Below are 14,668 nucleotides of genomic sequence, written 5' to 3'. Positions count from 1 at the left end.
AAACTGAATCTGAAATGAGACAAACGCTTCATCCTCCATACATTTTGTTCTCATGATTCCACGGTAACAACCTCACTCTTGTTGTAAAATCCCATAATAATAACCTGAGGAACAAGTGGCTCCTATCAGAACATCAGTCTGTTAGAAAAACAGTAAGATCTCCATGGAAACAATGCACCAATCAGCTTCTTCACTTCACACTGGGATTCAGCACAGAGTGACTGTGATGCATGTTTGTCTGGCCACTAGGTGGCAGTAAAACACAGCACATGGACCCAGAGCGTGATTGGAATCTGCTGAACTCATTCCTAAAGGAGAAAATCAAGCCTCCGCCTCACTGATCAGCCATGCAGAATCTACCATACAATCAGACTGAGGTGCCATGATTGGTGCCATTGGTTGAATAATTAGCAGGTGACAGTGTTCTGGTGTCCATGTATGATTTGTTATTCAGGTGGTGTTGCTCTTGTTGCTGTGTTGTTCTCTGCTCATGCAAATCCCCCCTCAGCTCCAGTGAGGTCACCTCAGGTCTCATCTGCCATGCAAATGAGCTGGAAGGATAACGAGCTGTTACATGTTGGCATGGCAGCAGCTTTGGTGCCCAGAGCGTTTGCTGACCAGTCAGTTGACGACTGATCAAGTATTCACACAGGATTCCAGTAGGATAATAGTCTGTGATGCTTTGTGTCATGTGACTGGAAAACAAATACAAATGGTGATGAGATTATTTAAATAAGGTGTTGATCTGAACCGCTGTCATCTGATGGATGGATACAGGTCTGACACGTCACCATGGTAACATAGTCTCACGCTGCGGTCATGTGGACGTGAAAGTAAACGTCTTTATGATCCACATTTGACCTGAACGTTGACAACTACAACTCAAAGTTTTCGGTGTGAGTCGTTTGTGTTCTGAAGCTTGACGTCCTGCAGCGTCGTTCAGACAGGAAGTCAACATACAGAAACTATCTCCAATGACACAATGGAAGTTTAGTTCTACAGTGGTGGAAACTCAGCAGTCCAAATGGGTTTGAACTCTGTTTTACATTTGAAAGAAAGAGGTTAAACACATACATGCATCCGGCTGAAAGAGGACGGCAGAGGTGAGCTCATTCAACAGGGACAACAATTAGACAAATTGTGTGTGATTGCTGTGAATTGCATGCAAAATGACGGTTTAAAGTATCTTAATTATATACTGGAGAAGAAAGAGAGAATGAATGTTTAAGAATCCTCAGCAGTGTCTTCATGTTCTCCAGGTTTATGTTTGGGCTGAAGAGGAGGAGGAGGAGGAGGAGGAGGAAGAGGCTGTGTGTGATCCACAGGTCTGATTGCAGTGAGGCAGCTGCAGTGATGTCTGTCAGATCTCTTCTCTCACAGTTGAGCTCTACTTACTGCTGCAAACCTCCTCCTCATCACACTAGCTGTCAACTTATACATGGATTTATATGAAACCATGTAGAGACCAAGCAGCATCGTAGAACATCTAGAGGTAGATCCAGGTCAGAGTGTCTAAGGTAATACATCTATAACATGAGGTTACCACTAGATGGTAGCAGAGAGTCAGGAGGGTACAGCCTCTAAACAAAACACTCACTAACACTGGACCTGGATCAGTAGGGTCTGGAGCAGTAGGATCTGGGTCTGGTGGTCCCTCAGTCCTCTTCAGATAGGAGCTCTGTGTCTCCAGGCAGAGCCGAGTGTCTAGCAGAGCTACAAACATCAACCAGCAGCATCACGGAGCTGAGATGACTCAGTGAAGGACAGACAGGCTGAATGGATCTGCATCAGAACTGATCACTGGATTGATTATTGATCTACGTTCAGATCTACTGAACTCATTCCAGTTACTATGAGGAGGTTTTCATGGTCAGCCAGTCAGATTCTAAAGGTCAAATGTAAACAGAAGTGCAGGTTTTTGTTGTTATGGCAACCTAGAGAGAAATGTTTTGCCTTGGTGGAGGTTTGAGCTCTGTGAGTGTTTTTGTGAGTGTTTGATTGAGAGACGTGATCGAAGTGTCAAGTAAAATATATCCTATAAGTCTGAGATAGAGGAAGCTCCAGCTCCTCTTCCTCCTCCTCCTCCTCCTCCTCCCCTTCCTCCTGCAGCCTCAGGAACACTGACGCTCCTGTAAGCCCTCATTCTTAGATGAATGTTAATATACCTGCTTGATAGAAACACACATTTATGAGACTGATATCAAATCATCCTCTGGAGTCAGATCCTGCTAGATGAGCTCAGATAAGAGAAACGTCTTAATTAAAGCTTTACTAAGGTGCAGAAGTAGATAGTTAAATGTCTTTAAGGAATGTCACCATCAAGGTCCTCATATTCCTTTGATCAGTCACCAGAGGACATTCAGTCACAGCTGAGAGGTCTGAGCCGCAGCACCGCCGTGCAGACACAAGCATTCAGAGTACATCAGTCACATCGCAATCATAAAACACAAATGTACTGTGGAGTTCATTTGGTCAAGTACGTGCAGAGAAGTGTGTGTGCAGAGTGTGTGAAGCTCTGCAGCGTCGCACACACACACACACACACAGCTGTGAAGAAACAAAGAGGCTCTGAGTGTGAGGCTCAGAAAACTAAGACTCAGTCTATAGGCCCTGTAATCCTCCAAGTCCCTCTAGTCTCATGTCTCTAAAGTCTCATGTCTCTCTAGTCTCATGTCCCTCTAGTCTCATGTCTCTCTAGTCTCATGTCCCTCTAGTCTCATGTCCCTCTAGTCTCATGTCCCTCTAGTCTCATGTCTCTCTAGTCTCATGTCCCTCTAGTCTCATGTCCCTCTAGTCTCATGTCCCTCTAGTCTCATGTCTCTCTAGTCCCGTGTCTCTCTAGTCTCTCCTTCCTGTGTGGTACTCTGCTGACGTGTCCTCCTTCCATTGACAGCAGCTGAGTGAAAACACCATGGTGGCTCATAGCAGTGAGCAGCTCTCTCTTTATAAACACAATGACCTTCTCTCACAGCAGAACCAGCCGTGATCAATCAATCAGCCGTACGGATCCATATGCATACGTTTACATCCTCTCCTCCTGTTGTTGTGCTGCTTCTCATCACACACACACTTTATGGACGAGCCTGGTTTCTGAGTTTAAACCCCAGGGGGCGTCACGTTAGGAAATATGCACAAACAGAATCTGGAGTTCATTTCATTCAGTAAATGGAATAACAATCCACTGTTTTTGTGTTTGGATGTTCTGCAGCGATCTGCCTGTTAATTAAGTATCGAACTGAAGAGGAAGGCGGTGATTGGGTCCTTCATCAGTGGAGGTGATGAGGAGGCGGGGCAGATTGATCACAGGTTTGGTGTGTGAGGTCACCGCTGTGTCTTGAAGGAGGCGTGTTGTGTAGACGTCGTAACTTCTGGATGAATGTTCCGGTCCAGCGACGGGCCTGAAGCCTGCAGGATCTCAAGCTGGTCTGAGATGATTCCTGTTATTCTGGGCTGGGTGGCGTGAAAAGCAAGAGCAATAAAAGAGCGGACGTGCTCGGAGAAGATCCCCCGTCTGCTGCAGAGACTCACTAAGAAGACATTAACTTTATTTTCCATAACAAATCTTTGGTTCCTTCTCCAGACGGAGCGGCGGAGCGTTCAGACCAGCTGACTTTATGCGACGCCAGAGGGGGAAACTCTCTGATGGTGCTGCGGGCTGGGAGAGATAGAAGCTCGTTCTCACAGGTTTTATTGTTGTTTATACGAGGATCTGAGGAGCGAGCTGTGGCTTCTTCACCTCACATCCTCACAAGGAGACTGGAGGCTCCAAGGAGGCTGAAAGATTCAAATGTTTGAACTTTGGTTCCTTCACTGAATAGTTTCACCAAACAAACACTGGAGAACTTTATTGTGTCTATGTGATTATAGTTTATATTTGTGATTCTGTGTGATTGTGCTTTGTGTCTCTGCTGCTCACTGTGTGGCGTTAGAGCAACTTAACTGGAGCCTGAGCTCTAAATATGTAGCTAGCTAAGCGCTTCAGCAGGAGTCAAAGTCTCTGGGTTGTTGAGTAAAGCTTTTCTTCTTCTTCTTCTTCTTCTTTTCCTCTCTCTGGTCAGAACTCGGGCATAGAGAAGGCCTTCCTGTTTGATGTGGTCAGTAAGATCTACATCGCCACAGACAGCAGCCCGGTGGACATGCAGGCGTACGAGCTGTGCTGCGACATGATCGACGTGGTCATCGACATCTCCTGCATCTACGGGTAAGACGGCAACCATCAGGGGCCCTTTACCGCAGGCTTAGCACGTTAGCATGTTAGCTCAGTCCCCTTTGACACTGGGAATTCACATTGAACTTTATCAACGTTTTTTAAAATTAGCTTCTTTTGCTTAAATCTGCCAACACGCCTGGCGCTTAATTAGGAAACATGACCGGCTGATATTCCTGTCACATGGTGGATCTGTCAGTCATGACCACATTTGCATCCCCCGAAGATGTCACATCAGAAAGGAATCACCAGGGAGACACGAGTACATGTGAAGAGTTGGAAGGATTCAGAGTTTGCAGCAGCAGGAAGTGTTTGTCAGAGCTGAGAGCCTGAGAGAGATGAAGACACCCGACAGAGTCATTCATCACACACGCCGGATCAGATGAAACTTTATTGATCTCTGCAGGCAAACTGTGGCACTGCAGCAGCCGCAGAACGTTTGGGTCGACAAATGAGCTCATGGAGAATTAAAGAGGAGAGTAAGAAGATGGAGACGATGTTCCACAGTGACAGACTGAGGAGGCTCGGCTCCTGTTTACATGAATACAAATATAGACTGTAAGCAGACTGAGGCAGGGCTCTGTTGGTTTGACCCCCTGTGGTGCCACGCCTCCACACTTCACTGCTCTGAACTCACAACACAAAATATCAGGATTCTTATGTGAATGTTATTATTTCAGCAGTTTTGTCAGATTCTTGCAGCGTTGTGCCTTAATGGTTTGCTGCTCTGTGCTGAGCTGCTCTGTGCTGAGCTGCTCTGTGTGTCTCCTGGACCCTGAGGACACGCTGGACATGTCTCCTCCTGTCTCATCTATGATCCCTCTGCAATTCTCACTCCTGCTGGGAGCTTAATGAGCTTCTAATCTAAACCGCTGCTGTTCTGTAGATTAGAGTTGAATTAAACCCAGATCATATAAAGTGATCATCCTGACTGGGATGGATTAGTAACACCTAATTGTTAATTCTGACTGTTGGACTAAGCAACCTTGGTTCTGTACATTCCATGCATCCGCTTCGCAAACATTCATCAACACTGAATCAATGTTGACAGGAGGGGAGGCAGTGGCTCAGTGGGTAGAGCTTCAGCTTGGGAACCGGAGGGATGCCGGTACGAGCCCCTGCCGAGGTGCCCCTGAGCAAGGTGCCGAACCCTCAATTGCTCTCCCCTCTGCGAAGGGTGGTAATGTCATGTAAGTCGCTTTGGATAAAAGTGTCTGACAAATGATCGTAATGTAATGTAACATCCAGCCTGCTGACATTCACATCAAACCTTTGATCAGATGAAGGCCACACACACACACACACACACACACACACCTCCATGATCACACTCACATGTGTGTGTCCTGACCTGATGGTTCCACACAGATACACACGCCACCTTGGTCACATTTTTGATTGATCGCCTAAATATATCTATATATAGATATATCTACATATATATACATCTATATGTGTGTGTGTGTATATGTGTGTGTGTGTGTGTGTGTGTGTGTATATATATATATATATATATATATATATATATATATATATATATATATATATAAATAAATGATCTGAATCAAATGCAGTTAATTAATGGGACTTCCTGGTTCCCAGACAGGGAAAGGGAGGGGGATCGTTACTGCTCTTACCAAGACAAAGTGCCTTCCTACAGTTATGAAATCTGGCTCCCCCTGGTGGCGGGGCTCTGTAGAGCCGCAGAGCGACAAACAGAGCTGCAGGTCTGCGCTGCTCTGGACACACACCAGGTATTATATGAGATGCTGACTGTCATTTGTCCCGTAAGCATAGACAAATAAAATGAGGATTTTAACGTGGCCAATGACTGTCACCCCCACACACACACACACACACACACACGCCGGCGTGCCAAGGTTACCTGTCCTCTCTTTGAGCGTTGGATGAATTATCCTTGATGGAGGCACAAAGCTTCCCTTTCTAAAGTCTCCTGTTAGTATTTCCCTTGTTCCCATCATCAAAGGAAGCGAGTCCTGAGCCAAGCAGACCTGCTGTGAAGGTTGACTGAGCCTGATTCACATCTGCAACTGTGCTGTGTGAAAGTCAAAGGCGTGTGTGTCAGTTTGTATTCAGCGGTGTTAGTGAGGAAGACGAGCAGCAAACATGATGAACACGCAGCAGCTCAGCTCCTGAAATGTGTCAGATGTTTGGGCTCTAATGAGAGGAAGGAGCAGCAGGAGCATGCTTCATGTTCCTGTGCAGCTTTGGATCCAAATCAAAGTGACACACAGATCACTTTCCTCTTCATCTGTGTGATTGATGACTGTGTGTGCAAACAAGACTTCCACTGTTAATTCTGTTGTAACTGTGCATGACCCTGTTTGTTGGCTCCATGGGGGGTCCTGGTCCTGGTCCTGGTCCTGGTCCTGGTCATGAGGCAGAGCACTGTGAGCTCTATTACAAAGGACTGGAGGTGTTTACATTATGCAGCAGAACAGAACCTTCTGCTTTGGGGGCTTTGTTGTTTATAGTGAGTATAAAGTGAGAGAGCAGCAGCAGAGCAGCAGCAGCAGCAGGAGCTCTGCCTGCCTGTGCTCCTCACACCTGCAGCTCTTATAGAGTGGTCATGATCTATAGAATCATTTCAGCTTAGTGCTCCTGTGACGCTCCTGTAACATCACAGATGCATCTCTCTGCTCTGGCTCCATGTGTGCAGGCACGTCTACTGCTTCATCTCTGTTTAAAGTCCTACATGTGTTTAAAGTCCTACATGTGTTTAAGTCCTACATGTGTTTAAGTCCTACATGTGTTTAAGTCCTACCTGTGTTTAAGTCCTACATGTGTTTAAGTCCTACATGTGTTTAAGTCCTATATGTGTAAAACTAATGTTTAAAGAAGTGAAGTGAAGTTAAAGACTTGAGGCTTCAGTTTGTAGAAGTGGAGGTGAATTTTGCCCATTCAATCAATTAATAAACCAATATGCATTTGATCAGAGTGTAGGAGAGGTCAGAGGTCGAGGTCTACCTGAACTGGACCTACATGACTCCGCCCACACAGGGACCATTAATAGAGACGCACAGTCAGAGAAACCAGGAGATAACTGAGCCCTCAGGATCAGCTGATCCTTGATTGACCTATGCTGTGTGTGTGTGTGTGTGTGTGTGTGTGTGTGTGTGTGTGTGTGTGTGTGTGTGTGTGTGTGTGTGTGTGTGTGTGTGTGTGTGTGTGTGTGTGTGTGTGTGTGTGTGTGTGTGTGTGTGTGTGTGTGTGTGTGTGTGTGTGTGTGTGTGTGTGTGTGTGCGTGTGCGCGCTCTTAACCCTGGGCGTCACAGCTGGGAGTTTCACTGAATTAGGCCAGACTTAGCCTGAGGTGAGTGAATATTTAACCCATGACAGCTGTGTTGGGAAATACGCGGCTCTGGGCACAAACAGTGCTCCAGCCAATGTCACGTTTGGGCCGTGGAATGATCTGGATGCTGTGTGTGTGTGTGTGTGTGTTGACCTTTGTAAAGCTGCTCTGGTGCTCTTCAGGACTCTTGTGTGTTTGCTGCTCTGTGGCTCAGGTGCCGGTCGGTGCCGCTCGTGTGAAGCAGCTGATGGTTCTATAGAATCATTATCATGACAATGCTGATGTGAGGATTTATTAGAGTCTTTGGTACACAGAGCCTCTTTCTCCTGTTTAATTAACTCTGCTGGGAGGAACTTGGCTCGCTCCAATAGAAATGAAATCTCTGCTGGCCACCAAACTGAGTTGTGTTATTGTTTCCTGCTGTAATGTTCGGCTGAGCTGCGTTTGTCCAGCGTCTTTCTTCTCTTTGGTGGTATAAAATGTGTGGAGCACAGAAACTACTCTCAGCTCATCCTGTGGCCAAATAAAGAGATTAGGTAGCAGAGCACTTTTAGCCATTTTGATAATTACTGTTTAATCCAGCATCTGCTGCCTAGAGATGCTTTTTGCTCTTACGTCTGTTTAATGCTGCTCTGGTGACTCATTACTGCTGTTGACTTCCTGCCACAGGAGCTTCAGTATCTGATCCTTCAGCTCCACTCACTGTGGAGCTTCTTTATGTCACGATTACTAAATGATGAACGAGCCACCATGCAGCCGCTCCTCAGCAGTCACGCTGATCCTGATCGGTGCTCTGACCCGCAGTGTCGGGGTGCAGAAGGTGGGAGGGGCCTGTTTGTAATGTGAAAGATAAGCACACTCAGTTGATTAGTCAGTTTATTTAAATGGGAAGTTTTGCTCTGTCACACATTCTGACAAACACACACACGCGCACACACACACACACACTTGTGCTTCCTCCTTAAGTATTATGCAGCACTGGCGTACAGAATGTTTCTGCTTTACAAAGTGTTCAACTTAAACACGCAGCAGCTCCTCACACTTGTCAGCAGAGGAACTCAGGTGTGAGATTTAATACGACTTCACTTCAGGGAGAGGCTGTGATTACATTCTGCTGTATATTTGAATCTGTTCCTGTCAGTCTGACACCCAGACGTCTGCTCCTCCTCCAGGCCTACAGAGAGTGAAGCTGGTTTGCCGTATGACAAAGAGTCCATGGCCATCATCCATCTGAACAACACCACAGTCATGTACCTGAAGGAGGTCACCAAGTTCCTGGCCATGGTTTGCTTCCTGCGCAAGGAAAGCTTTGAGAAGAAAGGTGAGTGTTTACCCTCACAGTCAGACCTGGGATTTGACCCTTTGCTTCCCAATGAGGTCAAAGACTAAGAAGTGACTTTGAGATGTGAAGGCACAGAAACGCCTCCACTGTTCTGTGGTGTTGAGTGTGTGTGTGTGTGTGTTCAGTTGTTTCTGTTTCATAACTCCACACATACCAGAATGTAGCACAATGGAAAGATGAAACAATTCTTCATATGTGAGCAGCGCGGTTGGTGAAGCAGTCGCGCTCTAGCTCCTCTTCATCATGTTCTGCTCCGCTCGCTTACTTCTGCATGAGCGCATCTGTGTGAGGAGACACACTTTGAAGTGGGACGCGTCTGTCTCCAGCTCAAATTAGGATTCATCCAGCAGCCTGTTGCTCTGATCTGCTCCCCGCTCTGATCTCCAGGCCAATCACTCCTCAACTCGCTGGGGTCAATCGGCAGGACGCCACTCCTAAAAACCCTCACTGTGAGTTTCCCTCAATACGCCGGCGATCTGTGAGCGAAGAGAGGCGACGACAACGTCTGTGGAGAGAGGAAACCTTTCACTCAACTTCACCTTATCAGACGATGCAACCTGACAAGAAGCCAAACAGAGCTGTGGGCTTTAACTGCATAAAACAGAACTACCACAAGGGAGCAGCACGGCCCAATATGTGATGTACTAGGGTCACTATGGGGGGGCAGTGTGTTATACCTGAGGACTGTGTGTGTGTGTGTGTGTGTGTGTGTGTGTGTGTGTGTGTGTGTGTGTGTGTGTGTGTGTGTGTGTGTGTGTGCACTTTGTAATCTTAATTGCAACAAATTGCAATAATTACAACTCAACTTCGTCTTTTTTGAACTAATGGTGGCGCTCTAATCCAGCAGAGCTTTGGGTTGTTATTAGCTTTGGGTTCTTGCGGGGAGAATCTCCCAAGTGGGAGCTTTGATGGTGTCAAAGGTCAAGAGAAGCTTCCATCTCACTCTTTGTACTTTGCCAGTAGTTTTGAAAGCTTCTTCTTCTTCTTCTTCTCTCTCCTCCCTCAGTCACCCTAACGTACGCTTCTGAACCAACACAGCGCTTTTTATATATTAGAAATATTAGATTCATTATTTATGCTCAATGTTATCATGGCAATCTGTTGCTAGGAGACACGGTTTTGATGATTTATTATTGGAGCACTTTTTCCTGTCCTAAAAATGAGGGCAGAGAGAAACGGGCTGTGGGTTCAGCATCCAGATGTGGAAAGTACAACGTGAGTTTGTGCTAAAGGCGCTTCACATTTCACATGCTGGTGAGTAGAGACGGACGAGTGAGGAGTGTGTGGGCTGCCTGCTGGAGAGAGGGGGAGAGAGAGAGAGAGAGAGAGAGAGAGAGAGAGACGCTGGCATCGCTGCACCTTCAGAGGCTCAAACCTCCCTGAGAGTCTGGGAAGCCAGCGTGAAAAACAAAAGAATGTGTCAGTCTGTGCGTCTGTCCGTCTGTCTGTCTCTGCGCTCCTCTCGCTCTTCTTCTATGGTCTTTATGCTGTGATGGGACTGAACAGAACAAACATATTTCAGAGTTGTTGGACCTAAATCCTGCCTGGTTGTGTTTTATGTAAATGAGCAGCCGCACGTTCAAAGCGTTGCTCTCTCTGCCAGAGCGTCCCAAACTGACATGTATTTGCATAATGTTTACCAGCACTGAGAGGATGAAACATTCCCTCCAAACCTCCATTTAGCAGTGATCAGTTTAACCCTTTGAGGCCTGCAGCCTCCCTCTGCACTCCTAACACACGCTGACCTGAGCTCATTCTGTCACTCACACACACACTACACTCTCTACTACAAACACAAGCTACAAATCCAGACCAGGATTCTAGGACCGGATTAGAGAAGAAGACTTCAGTCCTGCTGTAGAATCCTTTGGATGTTTGTCATAAATATCTTTACATTTTGTTAGCTTCCATGTTCAGAGTGTCCGGGGGGATCTGAGTCTGAGACATGGAGGAGCGTCTCCCCTGCAGGGACCGAGGGAAGACTCCACCCAGAAAGGTTCTGGCTTGAGTCCATGGTGACGGTGCTGCCCCCTTGTGGAGGGGCTGTTTTATCTGAGCATCACCACGTGGAAACTCATGGCAGCCCACCGGCGCCCTGTGCTTGTCTATGAATGAAATTCTGCAGTAATAAAGCAGGATGGGGTCCAGGTGGTCCAGGTGGTCCAGGTGGTGCTGGAGACCTCAGAGGGTTCAGTCTCTTTACATAAACCCGTTTCAGGATCAGAGTCATGTTTGTCTGTATGGATCCATCATCTCTGCTCTCTCTTTGGTCCCATCTGTTGTTATTTTGTCCTCCGTGTCTTCTCGACCCTCAGAAATGTTTTTTGGGTCACAGGAGTTCAGTCTCATGCGACCCAGACCCACTTTCTGCATTCATACGTGCAGTTGAGCTCGGTTTCATCCTGGTTCTCTCCTGCTGCTGCCTGCTGCTGTTTGGTGGAGTGACTGACAACGTGAAGATCCCTGTGGAGACGATCCTCAGCCTCAGAAGGATCAAAACATCTGCTGCTGCTGCTGCTCACACAACACACACTTCATTCTGCTTTGATGCCTTCAAGCGTTTTCACACTCACTCTTTATTGATGCCTCACACTGTTTTACTCCTTTAACTATTTTGATTCTCTCTCCTCTTCATTGTGTTTGTGTGACTGGAGCTTTGTCTTACAGTCAGACGGGTTTATACCAAACACTAAGACTGAGAGGGGCTCCCATGCTGTCTCACACACACACACACACACACACACACACAGTGAGACACACTGGACAGGCAGCGTGTGGACATGTTGGGCGGGGCTTAGCTTAGGATCTTCTCTGTGGACCATGTGTCCCATCTGGCCTGAGAAGGTCTTGAGGTTCCTAAGGAGCAGCTGGAGACCGGGCGTGGCCCAGCAGACAGACTCAAAGTGCATTTCATGATGAATGACATCAAAGTTAATTTTGCTGTTCTAAAGGAAATAAAGTCTTTGTTTTGTTTCCTCTCAGGTCTGATCGACTACAACTTCCACTGCTTCAAGAAAGCCATCCAGGAAGTGTTTGACGTCCGAGTGAAGGTGCAACAGAATCGCAAACTCCTCAGTCAGAGGCGGTGGAGCAAACTGAGCATGAGCAACGGAGTCTGCAGCAGCAACAACAACAACAACAACCCTCACTGAGCTCTGAGCTCCTCAGCAGCAGGAGGAGGAGAACAGGAGCAGAGACTCATGCTAACGCTTTAGCATACAGGGAGCTCAGGCTTCATCTGTGTGACTGTGAGGGAAACGCTCAGCTAACAGTTTATACCTGAGTGTGTGTGCGTTTGTGTACGTGTGTGTGTGTTTTGTTCAGTTCTGCTTGGCAAGTGTCGTTCTGAACCGTTTTAAGCTTTCCAGCCTTAAAGTTTTACCATGGAGACTTACATGACCCCTGACCCCCTGACCCCCAGGATAGGGTCCAGACTGGAGGGGGGAGGAGTCAGTTGAATGTTAGTGAGCTTGTGTGTGTGATTGGACAGACGTCTGACCTGACAGGAGACATGACGGACGACTGGAGGAGCAGTAAGTGGGGATGTGAGCCATCGGTCTCCCTGGTAACCAACGCCAGGTGCATCCATTGGCTGGGAATGAGGGGGCGTGGCTTCTTCTTCTCCTGCACCGATGCCACAGTAACTCGGCTGGGATGCGGCCGGTTTGCTGGATGGCGTGTTGGCTCCATGGACACTGGACAGAACCAGAACCTTTCAGGTGTAACAGCGATCATATCAACGTACTGACTCAACACAAAGACTGGAGGCTCAGGAAAAAGTGTGCCTTTTCTGTTTGCACCTGTGAGTGCAGAGCCCAGGCTGCGTGACGCTTCCGTGCTGTAGGAGTGAAACAGTCCCCACCTCTGCCCCCTTCAGACGCCCGGCCCGGTGGACAGGTTCCAGCGCCTCCCGACTCTCCCAGCGCCGTGGAATGAAGCTTCGGAGTGACGCCTCAGATCCTTACCTCCTGAACCGCGCCAACGTAACCATAGCAACAGCCAGGGCCCGGTCCACCTTGATGAGCTCACAAACTTTGATGCACATCACCGGTGCGTCCCTGAGGGCCGAGGGTCACCGCACGGCGGGAGAGGAGATTGCTGGAGGGCTCTCTGGCAGCCAGGTCTGCTTGAGGGGAATTACCCACAATTCATAGCACTGCAATGTTACAAACAACTTTGAAATAATGAGAGAAACGTTCAAAGAGCTGAAAGGGAAAGTTTACAATAAGTTCACTGTTTACTGATCACTAATGCACACAAACACACAACATCAGCTCAGACCAGGTATTGATTATGTGATTGATTGATTGGTACATGTGAGCATCTTAGTTGTTTGTTTCCTCATGGAGCTGTGATGAGGTCAGACTGGACTCATGGAGCTCAGAGGAGTGAAGGAGACTCGATCGTATTCCTCAGGTTTGTGTTTGTTCTGGATTCCTGCTGGACAGATTGTTTCTCAGTCCTCAGCTGATGACATCACCTGATTGTGCTCACATGCTTATTCTACTTCTCTCTCAGTACTGACGTATCTGACACATGTTCAGTGTCACAGATGCTTCAGCTCACAAAACTCAGTTTGCACCATCAAACGTCCAACATTGCAGAAAGGTTGGACAGACCTTCAGAGGTGCAGCTGTGATGATGTCGTCTCCATGGTGGGAACATCTGCTGCTGCAGGATGTTCTTCAGCACCAGACGGGTTTGGGCTTCTAGTTTGAGTTTGTTTCAGAAAATACAAAGCAAGTTTGAAATGTGCAAATAACACAAACACCTGAAGTGAGAGACGAGTCTCCATCTCAAAGTAAGTTGGGTTTATTGATCTAGTTGAGGAGATGTTTGTCCATCCAGTGGAATCCTGATATTTGGTATTTCAGGTGAATGATTGACTTCATATCTGATCTGTCACTCAGCTGCTGTCAGCTCAAACCTGAGGGAGGTTGTGTGTTCGCCGTTTGCTTAAATTCAATCAAAACAACGGCAATCAGTTTGTTTTCGTTCACAGGGTCGACGCCCCCTAGAGGCTGACAGGGTGTGTTTCCTGTCATAGCGACCGTATCCTAGCAGAGATCAAACCTGCAGACCTGTTAAATGTGTTCTTCCTCCTGTTGTGATCTGATCTGTGTCACAGCTACGGACGCTGAAACATCCCAGCTAAAGTCTTTACAGAGTGTCAGTGTGGTGAGTCATCGTCTTCAGATGGAGCAGCAGCGTTCAGCTCCTCTGCCACAGAGCTGCAGGAAGTAATCCTGACATGGGGTCGCGTCTCAGCTTCACGCTCGCTTGCAGTCATACACTTATTCTGAATGAGGAGCTGTGTGAAGGCGTTCAGACTGACCTGGACCTGGTTACCCCTGGTTACCAGAGCCAGTTTGGCCTACAGGAGGATGTTTTTGTTCCCTCTGTTCTGTTCAACTGGTTTCTACTTTACTTCTTCATGTTTGCAGTAAATCTGATCAGTGTGATTGATTGAAGCAGCTCTTAGTTTGATGTGAGCACTCGTCAGGTTTGCAGTGTAATCAATCAAACTTGTCTTCTGTTTGTTCTGCATTTATTTACGTGTCATTAAATCAAAGCTGCTTCAGAGATCATGAGGTCACTGTGTGTGTGTGTGTGTGTTGTATCAGCTGCTGATTATTGATGGACTTCAAGCAGAGATTGTTAGAAGTCACGTCCTAACAGAACCTTCAGCACTCCTGCCTCTGGTGCTTCTGGTGTCTCTCCTGTTGCATGCTGGGAGACAAACATGCCTCTGCTTTCTGAGGTTCCCTGTATGACCTGAATTGTGATTCCTTCCTCACGATCTTCA

General features: G+C 47.2%; 1 protein-coding gene across 1 annotated transcript in view; it reads left to right on the top strand.

Annotated features, from left to right (window-relative positions):
• rragd (ras-related GTP binding D) overlaps positions 1–14,429 on the top strand; it is a 17,078-nt gene extending 2,649 nt beyond the window's left edge. The window contains exons 5-7 of the mRNA XM_076170548.1: positions 4,059–4,201; positions 8,693–8,841; positions 11,845–14,429. Coding sequence (XP_076026663.1) covers positions 4,059–4,201; positions 8,693–8,841; positions 11,845–12,014 — 462 coding nt within the window. The 3' untranslated portion in view covers positions 12,015–14,429. The remainder of the gene's footprint in view (positions 1–4,058; positions 4,202–8,692; positions 8,842–11,844) is intronic.
• Positions 14,430–14,668: the final 239 nt, after the last annotated feature.

Source organism: Genypterus blacodes, unplaced genomic scaffold (assembly GCF_046128005.1).
Source record: "Genypterus blacodes isolate CSIRO-AG114 ecotype Tasmania unplaced genomic scaffold, CSIRO-AGI_Gbla_v1 ptg000224l_1, whole genome shotgun sequence".
NCBI lineage: Eukaryota > Metazoa > Chordata > Actinopteri > Ophidiiformes > Ophidiidae > Genypterus > Genypterus blacodes.
The sequence above is the reverse complement of the archived record's forward strand: the minus strand, read 5'-3'. Positions and strand labels throughout refer to the sequence as shown.